Source organism: Astyanax mexicanus, chromosome 18 (assembly GCF_023375975.1).
Source record: "Astyanax mexicanus isolate ESR-SI-001 chromosome 18, AstMex3_surface, whole genome shotgun sequence".
Taxonomy (NCBI): domain Eukaryota; kingdom Metazoa; phylum Chordata; class Actinopteri; order Characiformes; family Acestrorhamphidae; genus Astyanax; species Astyanax mexicanus.
The window spans coordinates 38,194,933-38,213,413 of record NC_064425.1 but is presented as its reverse complement, the minus strand read 5'-3'; the positions used below and the strand labels follow the sequence as shown (position 1 = coordinate 38,213,413).

Genomic DNA, 18,481 nt, shown 5'->3' with positions numbered 1-18,481 from the left:
GATGTGTGTGTGAGAGAGAGACTGAGAGAGAGAGAGAGAGAGAGAGAGAGAGAGACTGACTTACCCTCAGCCCAGTCTTTCAGCTGAATCTCACAGCTGACCAGAGGTGCTCCTACCCTTCCTGTACTGTAGTCCCAAACTGCAACACATACACACACATATACCACTTATAGAGGCTGATATATATGCAATACACTCATACACATAGTGCTAGTATATCAGTTAATCCGGTATAACCTCCAGTTTGCATTTTCACATACTGATATACCGGCATACTGGTACAACTCGCTAGCTAACGCTAGCCAGTTGTCATAACAAGCTAACACACTGATAAGTGTGATGAGTGTTTTGTCCAAGTAAAATAGAAAAACGAATGGATCAGACACAGCAGTGCTGCTGGAGTTCTTAAACACTGTGTTTAATCTCTCACTATCCTCCACTGTGTTACACACTCCTACATACAGCTGCTGCACCTTGTAGATAAAGTAAAGTCAGAGACAGAATCTCTGAATCTGTTGCTGCACAGTTTACAGTGTTGATCATCCTCTAGTCCTTCATCAGTGGTCAATCCAGCAGTTTTCACACACTGAGGTGTATAAAAACTCCAGCAGCAGTGCTGCTATGTCTGATCCTCTCATACCAGCACAACCCACTCTAACACTGTCCTGTTTCATTGAAGAACAAGGTGAAAGGAGGATAATAATTAAGTATGCAGAGAAACAAGTAAAAGACTACAGTCTGTAATTATAGAAATAAACAGTGTCCTATATGTGTTCAGTGTTTTTGATTTATTTTTTGTGGTTTCTGCAAGTTCTCCCAGTAAATCTTTATTCAATCGTCTCTCTATCAAATATTGTAAAATTGTTCAGTCCATGTTTATTGTCCAGACTTTTTCTTTACTGGTTAAATCACTAAATTAATTGTAACAATTGAAACAAGTCTTGTTTGGATCAATAAATAGTAACATCTCCAACAAATCCACACATAATATATATATGACAAATATATAAAGCAAATGTTTTGGGCACCTGTGGGAATTTCAGTAAAGAAAAAGCTTCTTATCTGTGAAGTAAGTGTTTATTAGCTCAGTAAAACACATTACAGCATTACAATAAATACAAACAGTAAGTTCACAAAAAGCAGTTACACCTTTTACAGCCCTGTTTTCCTTCAAACAGCTCCTAATCTCTCCTCATCTGAGTTTAATAGAGTTTATATTTCTAGTTCTCATCATATTAATCAACACCTGGTTTGGTAAATTGATAAATTTGGTAAATCAGGTGAGCTGCTGATGGAACTGAATATAATATACACATGCTGGCTGATGAGCATCCAGGAGAAATCTGGAATCTCTACACTTTGTTCTTCAGCTTGGCTCACAAGATACAACATACTTAGTTAAATGAGAAAAATGTATGTTTATTTGCATCTGTTCAAATTATATGTGGTGCTTTTTTCAGGTAAAAAAACTCATATTACTGAGATAAATGGATTAGTGTAATTTGCTTTGGTGCTTAAAACTTTTGCACAGTACTGTATATATATATATATATATATATATATATATATATATATATATATACATACATATGATTGAGATGACTCACGTTGGCTGATGGTTCCGGCTCCGCAGGTTTCAGTAAGGCCATAGCCCTGACCCACAGGACAGCATAAACAGATATTCATAAAGCGCTGAGTCGCCGCAGACAGAGGAGCACCACCCGACAGCAGCACCCGCGTCCGCCCGCCCAGCAGCGCCCGCACCTTCTTAAACACCAACCTGGGGTGGGGTGGGGAGGGGAGGGCGGTATATTTAAATGACTGCATGGATTAATTGACTGCTATAAAAGTGCTAGCATTAATACTGTGTGTGTGTGTGTGTGTGTGTGTGTGTGCGTGCATGTGTATGTAAGTGGTATAGATGATTGACGTACTTGTCACACAGTGGAGTGCTGTTGCCTTTAGCCAGCTGCTCCATCTTATAGTTATAGGCCAGTATAAAGAGCGTCTTCTGCAGCGTGCTCATCTCCTCCACCTTCATCATCACATTCTTATAGATACGATCCATTATCTCCTGCAGAGAGAGAGAGAGAGAGAGAGAGAGAGAGAGAGAGAGATACAGAGCTGCCTCTTAGCTCTAGACATAACCAATGACATCACCTGAGTCACTGTATTACACACACACACACACACAGACATACACACACACACACCAGCTGCAGCAGGTCTGTTCTGAGTTTAGGAGTTGCATATCTTTAGAGAAACTGTTTATAAACCAGTAGGAAATCTAAGGCTAAAAATAATAGAAGAGAAGAAAAAGAAAAAGAAAAAAGAACAGAAGACTGAAAGTAAATTAAAGAACAGACACAACATGAGATGAGGAGAGACGATAAGAGAAGAGAGCAGAATGAAGTGAAGTAAATTGAATAGCTGAGACGAGGAAAAGAACAGAGGAGAAGAAGAGAAAAAGACATAAGAAAGAGAAAAAAGAAGAAAAAGACATGAAAAGAGACAAGAAAAAAAACAGATGAGATGAGAAAAGAGAAGGAGAGAGGATAAGAACAGATTAAAAGAAGAGAAAAGAGAAGCAGACCGGGGGAGAAGATTGTAGAAAAGATGTGATAAAAAGAGAAGAGAGGAGAAGAGTGAAGTGAAGAAGATAAGAGATAACAATAGAGAACAGGTGAGACAGAGAGCAAGGGGAGAAAAAAAACAGAGGAGCCAAAAGAAGAGTATAAGAAGAGACAAATAAAGAAAAAAGACAATAGGAGAAGAGAAGTAATAAGGGAAGAGAGGTAAAGAACGGTAAAGAGAAATTTGATGCTGAATCTTTATTTTTTGGGGATTTAGTACTACATTTTACAAGTTTTAGTATGCAAAATTATAGGTATATATTTGTAAAATATATTGTTTGACTAAAATTATTTCTGCTCAAGAAATAAAAGGTTAAAGAATAAAAGGTAGTTTTTAATGCTTCTGAAACCTAATTCTTAGTTTTGATTTAGATTTTTTTCTAATGCTATTTCTCCTCAATATTTTTTTGGAGAAACATTTGTGATGATAATCTCTAAATGAAACCTAAGTGAGAAATACAAATACATCTCCAGAGATATCAAAGATCAACATTTAAGCAATACATTTTCAATATTTGTTTTTTCTGGGAAGAGATGAAATAAGAGAAGAACAAAAGAGAGAGGAAATAAGACAGAAGAAAAGAACAGACAATAATAAAGAAAAGAATAATAAATAAAAAGAGGAGAAGAGATAAGAGAAAAAACAGAAGAGAAGGAGAAGAGAGGAGAAAAGAAAAGAGGAGAAAACCGGCAAGAAAAAAGTGACTTAAAAAGTAAAACAATAAATCAACCTTAAAAAATAGAAGAATAGAGAATAGGTTACATACAAAAAGTAAAAAGAAAAAAAATAAGAGAAAAGGGAGAAAGGAAGAGAAGTAGAACTAGTACTTTGCTAAATGTACTAGTAAATTTGCAATGTATAAAGAAAGCTAAAGAATGCTATATTCTTATGGGGCACACTGGCCAGTGTTCAACCTTAATCACCAGATAACACCTCAGACCTTATGCCCACAGTAGTAGATGATAACCACTATATTAAGATAATTTAATGTTTAGTTTAAATTCTTTATGGTCATTTTCTTCATAACAAGCATAAAACAATAATTTAAAAAGGGATTAGAAATGACTCTGTAACCTTTTCCAGACTGACAGTGACTTTGTAGATTTTTGAGATCTTTTATTTTGCTTCATGTTGTCAGACAGGCTTTTATTTACGTGTTTGACCATTATGATCAACATGCTGCTGTCCCATGAATTTTGGCATATTAGTGTGTTAAATAACAGTGAATTAGAGAAGGGAAGAGGTTGTAAGGACCCACCAGAGGAACCAAAACAAGCCTGGACCCCTCATATATCTGATTATCTCTGGGTTTGGTCCTCACACATAAACAATCAAACACAACTCTAAGCCAAAGAAGATTTGTGGTCCACAAACAAACCAAAACACACACAGAGAGTCAGACACCGGCGCCAACTGAAGCGGGCACTGGGTCACTGCTTAAAACTACAGAAATAAAAATGTAAAATAAATAAGCTGAGTGGGGGGATGCCCCTGTAATTCTAGCTCAAAGAGTAATAAACCTAGAGAGACCAAAACAGAACATGGCCAGAGCCTATATACCAAACATATAAACCAAAAGACAAGCAGGGTCAAAAAGCCAGTAAAACAAAACAGCAAATACAAAAGGAGCTAAGCTAAGCTAGAGAAAATTAAACGGGCTGGTAACTGGCTAAACACAGGCGGTAAGATTTGGGCCCAATCTCATTTCACCCCTTGAGAGATATTATTTTCAAACTAATTTTCAATGTTTTAAAAATAAGCTAATCTAACCAGCACAGTTCCATCAATTTGTTATCAAAATTCAACACTTAATCCAGCTAAACAGTTAGCATCGCCAGTTAGCCTGCAGCCATTGTGGCTAATCCACTATGGTTTTATAATAATAATAATGTTTTCAGTCAAGTACATATTAATAAAAGCTGTATACTAAAATAATCCAGTTTTTGTTTTATCATATTTAGACAATTTTATTTCATTTGGACTTTACTAAGTAAACATTAATATGCATTTTTCTCACACCACTAGAGGCACTGCAGAGCGCTGTGCAGCCAAAGAAGAACACATGCAGAGCTCGCTAGTTAACGCTAGCCAGTTAGCATAACAAGCTAATATACTGTAGAAACAGTAACAGAAACAGCTCTGTAGAGTCTTATGCTGTTCTGCCCAGAGAAACATGAGCACAGAACTCCTGGAGCTTCTGCTGCTGCTCCCTGCAATATGAGTAACTATAGCATTTTTAAATATATTAATACTGCTAGCTTGAAGGATAATGTTAATGCTAACTGAACTGAATGTTAATTTAAAGCCTTAATGTTTTATATAATATGTACTACTTACAGTACAGTAGGTCACCTATATTACTTATATTAAAGCCCAGTTGTGCAAAAACTATAAAGAAATAATAATAAAAAATACCATGATATACAGTAAAACCTTCAGAATCTTGCAAAAATACTGTGCTATGCATTTTTGGTCATACCGTCCAGCACAAGTAAACATTTGATTAACATTTAGCCAAATATCTGACCTCTATTGGCATCTTATTTTCAAGCAATTTAACCAAATTTGGTACATATTTGAGTAGCCTTGAATTTACTAAAGAAATAACCTCTGGCATGTGTGATCATCTTCTATAAATTCTTCTTTGTCATTTTAGGTAAGCAAAGCTACATCAAAATATTAAATTAGTCTAATATACAGTATTTAAAGCATCAAGCTGAGCAGAATTAGCAGAACACTATAGGCTTCCAGAGACAGTTTCAGTGTCTGTGTGTGATGACTTACACTATTTCTATCGATATCAATATCATATTGTAATGACCAAAATCAAGAAATATATCAAGAAATGCATTTGTGCCATACCAACATTGAAAAGCACGTATTATAAAGCTTATATTAAGTATTTAACAGAGAACTATTAACAGAATGAACAGCAGAAATAGCTCAATATTTTATTTGGCTCAGTCTTATTTTTTTTTTCTTATCCGTTATATCTTACGATGGGATAATTTGTTTCCCATGATCCTTTACCAGAACTTTGACAGCTTCTTCTTCTCCAAACAGATTTAAAATTATAATATTTAGAAGTGGTGTCTCCTGCTTTTTCTATGTTTGTATGTTTATAACGTTGTTCATGTAGACTCTAAGTAAGCAGGACTGGACTGCTCAGAACGTGTGGGTGTGTATAAATGAATGGGATCGAGTGGATCTGCATTATACAGAAAAAAACACAGCGGCCTTTCTCACGTTCTGTTTACAGCTGCAAACCCTTACAGGCATCAGATTACCAAAATCCCAGAGAGAGAGAGAGACACAGAAAGAGAGAGAGAGAGAAAGACAGAGAGAGAGAGATGACTGTACCGGTACAGCTGCCATTAGTGTGGGCTGTAGAACACTGGTGTCTCCTTTACTTCCCTTCTTAATCTTGGTAGACTAGAAAAGAAAAAAGAGGACAAACATTTTTGTGAATTTTCAAATAATTAAATAAATAATTCTCTTGAACTGACAATTGATTGGTTGTTTGCCAACAAAGTCCCAAGTAGGGGTGTGCCATATTGTATCGGACAGAATAATATCCTTAACAATTTTGAGTATCGTGAACGATCTTATACCCTGATATATCGCGCAATATCACCCACCCATAATTATCACATCAGGGTTCTTCTTTTTTCTGTTTTTAGCAAAAGAAAAATTCACACTGTTCTCATTTCCCATTAAATATCTACTAGAGACAGATTATATCTGTTCAGCATCAGTTATTTTACTTTAATCCTGGATATATGGAGATATTTAGAGTGCATTAATAGTATTATGACCTTCTGGATCATTGACTTCTGTTACAAATCCGATAAAATTTATGTATTGTTTAATATCTCAGTTAGGGGTGTTCCATATCATATTGTATGCAATAATAACATTTCATTTTGCCAAGAGTATCATTATCGCGAAAACACCATGAAATACCGTATGATTATTTTAGGGCCATATTGCCCACCACTAGTCCCAACCATAGAACAAAGATGGCGGCGCACAGTAGTGCAGCGGCTTCTCGCGCTGAGCTAGTTTTACTTCGGTTCTGAACCCACTCACTCCAGAACCGAACTTTTGAGGATTAAGGACAGTTTGGTATTTTTATTGTATTCTTTTATTTTGTTATCTTATTTTATCTATATATCTATTTTAACAACAGCTCTTGGGTGTAAACTGGATCGTGAGATCACAATTTCATTCCACCTCATGTACCACATGTGATGCGAATGACAATAAAATCTCCTTGAATCCATTCAAAACTTTTTGCTCCCTAAAATTTCCAAATTAATTTTTTATGTTAATTCATGTATCACACAGTGTCTGTGAGCGAGTCCGCCAACAGACAATTTTTACCCCTTCTGGGTGCATTGTTTAAATAGCAATGGTGTTTGTATATATCGAAATGAGGTGTGTACAGTTAAATTTCTGATCTTGGCAACGGAAAACACAGGTGCTCCACTGACTGAATACAACCTAGACAGATGTCAACAGTCAGATGATAATTGCTATTTTGGCAATGAACTTTCAACACAGGCATGTGCACAAAGTGTGTATGTGGACATGGGCATGCAGCAGTGCACAAACCCATAGAGGGTGCCTGTTGGCAGCTCTGCAAACCTTTACATCAACAAAAAAGTGAATAAAAAATAAAATAACATTATTGTACATCAACAGAAAAAACAAGTAATTGTCATTCCTGCTGGTGCATCCTCAGAGCTTTCCTGAGAAGCGTTGGACATAGCTACACCGTTAAAATAGCAAAAGCCACCAAAGTCAGAGCATAGCTGGCTCTTAAAAATAAAGGCATGTGACATACTGACTTATTTATTTCATGTTACATTCAAAACACCCCCTGATTATTAGGACAAATAGTACTTTTGTGCGCTTCGAAAATGCAAAGTGTACTTTTCCCAACGTTATGATAGCAAAGACACTCAGACATGCTCTAAATCAAGCTGCACGATGCCTGGTTGACGGCTCATTTATAGATTGCTAAATTAGAGCCCATAATCTGTTAATGTGACCAACAGCAAAGTAACACAGCAGGATCAATATTAGTATTGATTAACCATCTAGCTGTTCCAGCCAAAGCTGTCAATCACTTCTTGACTTCTTTTATTCAGCAGATCAACATAGCATTTATTCTTTTGTATAATGAGAGAGAGAGAGTGTGTGTGTGTTTGTGTGTGTTTACCTGGTCTGCGAGTGTTTGAGGTGAGGAGTATCCAATTCTACAGCCGTAGGCGACACACACCATCTCCGCACTGAGCTCCAGGACGTGGGCCAGGGGCAGGTATGCGATGTATGTATCATTCGAACTGCAATAACAAAAATACACTTTTAATGGGACTCCATTAAAACCTAACCTTCACCTGCTCTGATCCTGGAGGCACACAAATATAAATAATTATATGCATACAGTGGTATATAAAAAATGGTCACCCCTGATCATTTTCATTATTTTACTTTATAAATTATTGGTTGTTTGGATCAGCAATTTTAGTTAAATATATCATATAGCACACGAACACAGTGATATTTAAGAAGTAAAATTAAGTTTATAGGATTTACACAAAGTGTGTAATAATTATTTAAACAAAATTAAGCAGGTGCATACATCTGGGCACCCTTGTCATTTTTTATTTGAATAACTTTAGCACTAGTTATTGGAACACAAAATTGTTTGGTAAGCTCACTGATCATTTACACAGGTGAATCTAATTATGAGAAAGGGTTAAGGTGCCAATTGCAAGTTTTTCTTCTCTTTGCATCTTCTCTGAAGAATGGCAACATGGGAGCCTCAAAACACACAACTCTCAAATGACCTGAAAACAAATATTATTCAAAATCATGGTTTAGAGGAAGGATATTAAAAGCTCAAATCTCAGAGATTTCAATAGAATAAATAACCACAGGCACAGTTCTAGTTAAGAGCTAAAGTGGCAGGACAATAAAAATATCAGATAATCAGAGGAGAAGGATGATGAGAACAGTCAAAGTCAACCACAACCACAGACCTCCAGAGCTCCAAAGACCTACAACATAATTTTGCTGTAGATGGAGTCACTGTGCATCGTTCACTATTCACTATTCTGCACACTTTACCCAAGGAGAGGCTGTATGGGAGAGAAATGCAGAAGAAGCCTTTTCTAAGCACTTGCCACAAACAGAGTCGCTTAAGGTATGCTAAAGCTAAAGCTAAAGCACATTTGGACAAGCCAGCTTCATTTTGAAATAAGATTCTGTGGATTGAAGAAATTAAAATTGAGTAATTTGGAGGGCGGTCTGCATGGTGGAAAAAGAACACAGCATTCCAACACAAACACTTTACTGCTCCCCACAGTAAAATCTGGTTGTGGTTCATCATGCTGTGGGGCTGTGTGATCAGTGCAGGTACTAAGAATCTTGTTAAAGTTGAGGGTCTCATGAATTTCAGTCAATATCAGCAAATTATTGAGAACAATGTTTAAGAATCAGTGAGAAAGTTGAAGTTGCTCTAGGGCTGGATACTTCAACAAGACAACGACCCTAAACACTAAACTCTGCTCACAATCTACTAAAGCTTCATGCAGAGGAACAAGTACAACGTTCTGGAATGATCATCTCAGATCATCTCAGTCCCCAAACCTGAATATTATTATAAATCTGTGGTGTGATTTAAAGCAGCTGTTCATGATCAGAAACCATCAAATCTGACTGAACTGGAGATGTTTTGAATGTTTTGTAAAGAAGAATGATCCAAAATACCTTCAACCAAAAGCCAGACTTTCATTGGAGGCTATAGGAAGCATTTAGAGGCTGTTATTTCTACAAAAGGAGGATCTACTAAATACTGATGCAGTTATTCTGTTGGGTACCCACATTTATTCACCTGTCTTTCTGTAAATCATATACAATTAATTTCACTTCTCAAATATCACTGTATTCATCTGCTTTATGATATATTTAACTGGAATTGCTGATCTTAACAACCAGTGATTTATAAAATTAAATTATAAAAATAATCAGGGGTGCCCGAACTATTTTGTAATGTGTTGCAGGCATGCATATTAACTTATGAAATAACATTAAGCATAAAGCCTTAAATATATTTGGTTCATACCGTGTGAAATCAAACAAATCAAATGTTAATAAAAAGTAAATGTAGGGGGGTGAAAGGAGGTTAATAATTATAAAGTATGCAGGACTATGGGTTATGGGATACAGGGTGCATGGGTGTGTGTGTGTGTTGGTGTGTATTCATACCCAAGGTTGGGGATTCTCTCAGCCATTCCGGCGATGCTCGCTATGAGGTTGCTGTGGGAAATCATGACGCCCTTGGGAACTCCAGTGGAGCCGCTGGTGTACATGATCACAGCAATGTCACTGGGAGCAGGAAGCTGTCGGGGTCTGGAGGCTGCAGAGTGAGAGAAAAAAAAGAGCAAGAGTGATGAGTCAGGCTAGGCTGTTTTACACAGTTTTTTGTCCTAAAGTATTTTACTTTGCTGTGATAAAGGTTCTCTATATATTTTATAGAAACTGTTGAAGTTAAACAGTCTGTATTGTTACTGAACCTCTAGGACAGTTCTACTCTCCCTTCTGCCTCTGCTGCCTCTAGAAACTCTATTTCCCATAATGCATCTCCCTCTGCCTCACGCGCCACACCAACCAACCAACCCACCAACCAACCAACCAACCAACCAACCAACCAACCAACCAACCAACCAACCAGAGAAAGTTCCTGGAATCCCAATCAGCTGATTACAGATCATCATGTTCACCAACTGTATGTTCCCCTATTACTCTCTGTATACATTCAATTCCCTCTTGTTTCGTTCATTCTGTGCGAAGTATTGCCAACACATCTAGTACTTTTGTTTTTGCAATCCACTGAAGACAACTGTCTGAAATTAATTATTATTATTAATTATTAATGATATATTTACAATAAATATATGATCATATATCAGAGCAGCATTTGTTGTTTCCTGATATTTTATTCTTAATGTGATAAACAGCTCGGAATATGACACTGTGTTTAATTAAATTGTATGATCTTCAATTGTATCTACATGTATCTACGGTGCTGTTGTGTGGTTGCTATGGTGTTGCTAAGGTTTCCCTATTAGTTGCCAAATGGTTTCTATGATGTTGCTAAGTGGATGCAGGGTGCTTCCTTGGGTGTTGCTAAATAAATGCTTGGTGTGCTCGCTATGCTAGTGTTTTTTTCCAGTGGTTGCTATAGCAAAATGAATGGAGTGGTACCTCAGGTGGTACCTCCAAATACACCCACAGTGATTGAGTAATATAATATATAGAGAGAAACTGATTAGTTCTAAACGTGAAACGGTGCAATGGGCACGACTTGTCAGGTTTACCAGGTTTACAGTACACGTACCTCTACTGCTGCACTCGTAAATTAACTTTTAACCTAATTTCCGACACCCACACAGCCCCATCACTTCCACTTCACCAGGGCTTCAGTACAGAATTTTGTTGCACATAATAGTAAAGTCTGTTAGTGTTGCATATAACAGACGCAACTCCTCTTCTATAAAAGGTGGTTGATATCTTAGCTAACTAGCCTAGCTATAGCTATGTGTTGTTCCCACATATGATCCCAAATAGCTGGAAACAATGTTTAATAACCCACTGAACTGTTGGGTTTCAATATCTAGCTAATTTATAATCAGTGTCCACAGCAGTAGCTCCGTCACACTGCATTTACTTTAAATCAGGGTTGTCCGAACTACGGGCTGTGGGCCATTTGCGGCTCGTTTCCTTTTTTGGAGCGGCCCGCGAGGTATTTTAGAAATAGAATAGAAGGTCAAAGAGTCTAAAAGTGGAGAAGGTGCGCATTTCTAGCGCCGAAAAACGGGCCAAAGAGTCTAAAAGCAGAGAGAGTGCGCAGTTCTAGCACAGAAAAACGGGGCGAAGAGTCTAAAAGCGGAGAGGGTGCGCGTTTCTAGCGCAGAAAAACGGGGCAAAGAGTCTAAAAGCAGAGAGGGTGCGTGTTTCTAGCGCAGAAAAACGGGCCAAAGAGTCTAAAAGCGGAGAGAGTGCGCAGTTTTAGCACAGAAAAAGGGCAAATGAGTCTGAAAGTTGCCGTAATTAAGGAGTTTAATATTAAGAGACATCATAAAATTAAACATCAATTTGAAAAATCTTAGTTTACACAACACTGTCAAATTTAGATGAAGATAGTAAGTCAAGTAAAATGGTGTGTAAATGAAAGTAATCAGGAAAAAAGTATTATTTAAAGTTGTATATTTCATTATTTGTTTTATTACAGAGTCGTTGGCCTGTGACTTCAAATATATTTCCAACAAAAAAAAAATTCCCCAACAAAAAAAGTTTGGACACCCCTGCTTTAAATTATTTATTATATATTATTTAAATACTTTAAATACGATACAACCATAAAACATCTAATAACGTACTGGATATTCTAACACACATACAGAAGAAACAGAATCTTGAAAGTAGCCGTTACAGAATAGGGTGGTTAAAACGAATAAAAAAGTGACTACTATAAAAGTTACCATAATAAACACAATTAAACTAAAGTATTAATAATTAAATAAAATAATGTAATATTTAAAAAATATGAATATTTTATAAAAATAAAAAAGAACATTGTCTTTTTTCTGTCTTTCTTTTCTCTCTCAGTATATATTTGTGTGAGTGTGCGCGTGTGTGTTTATGTGTATGTGGTTGTGTGTATGTTTGTGTTTCTGTCCCAAGGCCTTTATGCAGGATGGAAGTGTGTGATGTCATCAAATCATGTGAAGTTTTTGTTGCACAGTGTAAACATGACCCTTCACACACTTCTTCATTTTAACGCACACACACACACACACACACACACACACACACACGCACACACGCACACACACACACCCCAGCTGCTAAGAGATTAACAGCAGAATGTTATAATTCGAATAAACATAATAATAATAAAGAGAGGGATGAAAAGAAAGAGAGTGAGGGATACAGGAGGAAAGAAAAAACGAGTAAAATGTGAGAGAGTGATGAGATGAGAGGGCAGCAAACGGAGCGAGAGATCAGGAACGAAAGACGTCTGCACCCCCTGGCCTTAATTTGACACAGATGTGGGCTCCCTTTCACATGACCTAAAGGAACCTTACACACACACACACACACACACACACACACACACACCACATATATCCCCACACATTTGTACACAGACACACCACAAATCCCCATGTGCACCACAGAATCATCACACACACACTCAGTTGTGTAACTATAAAATTAACAAAATGTATGAATCAAGCACACCTAATTTCCAAATAATTTTAATACTGAAATCGTATTAACTAATAATTTCTTTCATTTAGTTGTAATATTAAAAGCACAGACACACAACACATTCTGGAATAGCTTTCCAGAAAATGTCTTCCTTCACTTTAGCACTGCTGAGGTAAATTCACAATTATAATAGCTCTACTGTGGTAAATGCATGATTAGAATAGCACTACTAAAGTCAGTTAATTATTAGAACAGCTATAATGAGGTAAAATCATGATTGTAATAGCAATGTTTAGGTAAATCCATGGGGGCAGACAAGCGAAATTACACCCAATTTCAATGCAGGAAAACCTGTCTTCAAGGGACATGACAAAAGTCACACAATACTAGTTTTATGTGTTTAAGGGGCAATGTACACACACACACACAGACACACACATACACAAACACACACACACACATTTACCATTTTCAGGCTTGACTCCAAGTGCCTGTACAGCAGCCATGTTGTGCACACTGATGCCTCGTGGGTAACCTACACAGGATGTGGGTTTTTCGTCAACAACAATAATATGCTGGAGTCTCTGCACTTCCATCAGGATGAACTGAGAGCAGAAGCAAAACAAAGAAAAAAAGTATATAATTAATATAAAACTTTATTACAACATAACTCCTCACAACACATCATAAACAAACCCTTTACTCCCCAGATCTGGACATTATTTATCCTGTGTCTGGTCAGAGTGTGAGTAAATGCTCAATGCTTTACTTTTACTGGATTTTTTATCTGATTTAAGTAATCAGAGTATATAAGTAATCAGAGTATACAAGTAATCAGAGTACATAAGTAATCAGAGTATATAAGTAATCAGAGTATATAAGTAATCAGAGTATACAAGTAATCAGAGTATATAAGTAATCAGAGTATACAAGTAATCAGAGTATACAAGTAATCAGTTGGGCTGGACCCGAATATTCGGGTATTCGGATATTCGTTCGTTGAGTAGGTATTCGGTTTTTAATTTTGGTATTCGGATATTCATTTTTTTTCTCCTTTCCAGAGTTCCACCTCACTCTAACCACTTCTGTTTTCGCGGGTCCCGTCAGAATATCTTGCGTGCGGGACAGAACTGAACTGTTATTGGCTGGAGTGGGAGTTTAATCCAGACGATGCGGGAGCAAATTAATAAATAGTTAAGAAAACTGTAATAATTGTAAAAAAAAAAAAAAAACCTAAAGACAACTCTCAACGCGCAGGATGGACCGACACACACACGCACACACCGATGGTGTTTGGACTGGGGTAAGGAACGGGACCGCACTATTTAGCGCTGCTGTTTTAATAAATATATAAGTAAATTTGAAGCATTAAATGTAGTTTATTTAATTTATATTAGGAACGTGGGGCGGGAGCGGCAGAAATGTGTATGTGGCGGGCGGGCGCGGGATTAAAAGAAGCAATTTTTTTGCGGAGCGGTAACGAGACAGAAACGCGGGAGCGTGGAAGAGTGGGTTTAAAAATCAGTCTCGCGCAGACCTCTATTATACATGATAAAAAAAAATGCAGGCTCTTCGAAACTGATTTATATAATAAAACGTAAGGGGTAATGTGGCAACAGTAGGGGCTAAATCGGTTACAAAAGCCTGGCCTACAAAAATGATGTCTGAACGAATTTCCTCTTATCTAATATAATTTAAAATGGTTTAAAAATATAAAATAATTTCTAAGCAAACGAAATATTTAATATTGAGCTTATAGCCCAAGTGCAAAAAAACAAAATCAGTAATACGGCTATGCCCTGCACAATCCTTAAACCGAAATAGACTAAGTACAATAACGTCATTAACAATGACTTTCCTCTACTCTAATATAATTTAACATGGTTTAAAAATATAAAATAATTTCTAAACAAATGAAATATTTAATATTGAGCTTATAGCCCAAGTGCAAAAATACAAAATCAGTAATATGCCCTGCACAATCCTTTAGATTGTGCAGGGCAATAGACCAAGTACAGTTTACAATGACTGTCCTCTAATATAATTAACAATGTTTAAGAATATAAAATACTTCCTGAACAAACGTTTTTTTGTTTGTTTTTTTAAGCAAATAGCCTAAGTGTGAAAACACAAACAGCAATTTACTGGGCTGGCTTGCGCAGCGGAGAAACCGTGCAGCAGCCTCCTAGCCTGCTTACGCAGCGGATAAGCCGCGGTGTGGGGCAGCAGAAATTCCGGGATGAAAACACAAAGAAATCTGGGCTAAAAACACAGAAAAAATATGGGGTGAAAACACAAAAATATGGGGGATAAAAACACCAAAAATCCGGGGTGAATATGTCTCGTCGGTCAGAGCAAATTGAACATTTTTCAGTGGATTAAAGGGGCCGTGATTTGCTTTTTTTTATTTATTTTTTTTACCTCTTTTTTTAAAAACGAATATTCGAATATTCGCTTCGAATCAGTGCCGAATATCCGGAGCTCAAAAAACGCTATTCGGGCCAGCCCTAGTAATCAGAGTATATAAGTAATCAGAGTATACAAGTAATCAGAGTATATAAGTAATCAGAGTACATAAGTAATCAGAGTACATAAGTAATCAGAGTATACAAGTAATCAGACTATACAAGTAATCAGAGTATACAAGTAATCAAAGTATACAAGTAATCAGAGTATACAAGTAATCAGAGTATATAAGTAATCAGAGTATATAAGTAATCAGAGTATATAAATAATCAGATGATATAAGTAAACAGAGTATATAAGTAATCAGAGTATATAAGTAATCAGAGTATACAAGTAATCAGAGTATATAAGTAATCAGAGTATACAAGTAATCAGAGTATATAAGTAATCAGAGTATACAAGTAATCAGAGTACATAAGTAATCAGAGTATACAAGTAATCAGAGTATATAAGTAATCAGAGTATACAAGTAATCAGAGTATATAAGTAATCAGAGTATATAAGCAATCAGAGTATACAAGTAATCAGAGTATATAAGCAATCAGAGAATATAAATAACCAGAGGATATAAGTAATCAGAGTATATAAGTAATCAGAGTATACAAGTAATCCGAGTATATAAGTAATCAGAGTATACAAGTAATCAGAGTATATAAGTAATCAGAGTACATAAGTAATCAGAGTATATAAGTAATCAAAGTATATGAGTAATCAGAGTATACAAGTAATCAGAGTATATAAGTAATCAGAGTACAGTTTTCAGTTCCACTTGTCCACTTAAATTCCACCTTCAGTAAATGCATACCAGCTGTTTTTAATAATAATAAAAAAAAAAACTAGACTTGTAGCCACACATTTGATTTTTTCTATGCCTCTGGAAATTTCTGGGGTATTGCTATCTTGGCAACAGAAAACACAGGTGCATCCAGTACAGTAGCACTGTTGAGAAAAAATCCTGATTAGAATAGCTATACTGAGGTGAATTCATTTATTGAATTATTAGAATAGCATTGCTTGGGTAACTTTATGATTAGAATGGCACTGTTAGGGGTAAATTCACGATAAGAATAGCACTGCTGAGGTAAATTCATGATTAGAATAGCACTGCTGAGGTAATTTTATGCTTAGAATAGCACTGCTGAGGTGAATTCATGATTAGAATAGCACTGTTTGGGGTAAATTCACAATAAGAATAGCACTGCTGAGGTAAATTCATGATTAGAATAGCACTGCTGAGGTAATTTTATGCTTAGAATAGCACTGCTGAGGTAACTTTATGATTAGAATAGCACTGCTGAGGTGAATTCATGATTAGAATAGCACTGTTTGGGGTAAATTCACAATAAGAATAGCACTGCTGAGGTAAATTCATGATTAGAATAGCACTGCTGAGGTAATTTTATGCTTAGAATAGCACTGCTGAGGTAACTTTATGATTAGAATATCACTGTTTGGGGTAAATTCACGATAAGAATAGCACTGCTGAGGTAAATGCTTGATTAGAATAGCACTGCTGAGGTACATTCATGATTAGAATAGCACTGTTGAGGTAAATTCATGATTAGAATAACACTGCTGAGGTAAATTCATGATTGGAATAGCACTGTTAAGGTAAATTCATGATTAGAATAGCACTGCTGAGGTAACTTTATGATTAGAATAGCACTGTTTGGGGTAAATTCATAATAAGAATAGCACTGCTGAGGTAAATTCATGATTAGAATAGCACAGTTGAGGTGAATTCATGATTAGAATAGCACTGCTGAGGTAAATTCATGATTAGAATAGCACTGCTGAGGTAACTTTATGATTAGAATAGCACTGTTTGGGGTAAATTCATGATAAGAATAGCACTGCTGAGGTAAATTTATGATTAGAATAGCACTGCTGTGGTACATTCATGATCAGAATAGCACTGTTGAGGTGAATTCATGATTGGAATAGCACTGCTGGGGTAACTTTATGATTAGAATAGCACTGTTTGGGGTAAATTCATGATTAGAATAGCACTGCTGGGGTAACTTTATGATTAGAATAGCACTGTTTGGGGTAGATTCATGATTAGAATAGCACTGCTGAAGTAACTTTATGATTACAATAGCACTGTTTGGGGTAAATTCATGATAAGAATAGCACTGCTGAGGTACATTCATGATTAGAATAGCACTGTTGAGATAACTTTATGATTAGAATAGCACTGTTTGGGGTAAATTCATGAATAGAATAGCACTGCTGAGGTAACTATGATTAGAATAGCACTGTTTGGGGTAAATTCATGAATAGAATAGCACTGCTGAGGTAACTTTATGATTAGAATAGCACTGTTTGGACTAAATTCATGATAAGAATAGCACTGCTGAGGTAAATTCATGATTAGAATGGCACTGATAAGGTAAATTCACGATTAGACCAGCAGTGATTTATAGCAGAAGTGCTGGGCGATTTTTTATGGCCTAAAAATAATCATAGATTTTTTCACACACATATATATGTATATATATGTATTCAGACGCTTTGGGGGTTTGTGTCAAAAGTGCTGATTTTTTTTCAGTATGAGCTTCATCCTGAGTTAGTCTGTGGGAGGTACTGGTAACCAAGGTAAGACGGATAAACACTTCAGAAATGAGGAGCGTTTTTTAGATATTTGAGATTAAAAAGATAAAATGTCTGTATGTAAAACCGCGATTACTCCATTTTTTTTACATCGCATTAAAACTGTAATTCGAATTAACCAAAATAATTGTGAAAATCGTCCTGCACTATATCGCAATATTGATAGTTTGTCCCACCCATAGCTGTGAGTGCAAGACAAAGTGCCCTGGGTCACTGAGTACTTATCACTGCTGGAGTCACTCGCTTATGTTAAACAGGGTAAATAAAGCAGCCTTTCTAGGAAAACTCTTTAGTGTGTCTCTTTTAACTCTCGTCTGCTTTGTCTCTCTCTCTCTCACACACACACACACACACACACACACGTGCATGCTATAAGCCTCCCTATCTTGTGTGACTCACTCTGATACAAGAGGTTCTTGAGAGAACCCAGTCATGCCTCTGAAACGTGAGCGACCCTCACGTTTCTCTCTCTCTCTTTTTCTTT

At 36.4% G+C, this 18,481-nt stretch overlaps 2 protein-coding genes across 10 annotated transcripts in view; one reads left to right on the top strand and one right to left on the bottom strand.

Moving 5' to 3' along the window:
- The window catches only part of wdfy1 (WD repeat and FYVE domain containing 1), a 1,176,431-nt gene that overhangs the window by 136,796 nt on the left and 1,021,154 nt on the right, over positions 1-18,481 (top strand). The gene's annotated exons all lie outside the window — the stretch shown is intronic.
- acsl3a (acyl-CoA synthetase long chain family member 3a) overlaps positions 1-18,481 on the bottom strand; it is a 190,618-nt gene that overhangs the window by 15,362 nt on the left and 156,775 nt on the right. Inside the window, exons 5-11 of the mRNA XM_007237467.4 lie at positions 13,385-13,523; positions 9,910-10,060; positions 7,859-7,982; positions 5,995-6,066; positions 1,935-2,074; positions 1,608-1,780; positions 65-139 (exon numbers count right to left, since the gene is read on the bottom strand). Coding sequence (XP_007237529.3) covers positions 65-139; positions 1,608-1,780; positions 1,935-2,074; positions 5,995-6,066; positions 7,859-7,982; positions 9,910-10,060; positions 13,385-13,523 — 874 coding nt within the window. The remainder of the gene's footprint in view (positions 1-64; positions 140-1,607; positions 1,781-1,934; positions 2,075-5,994; positions 6,067-7,858; positions 7,983-9,909; positions 10,061-13,384; positions 13,524-18,481) is intronic.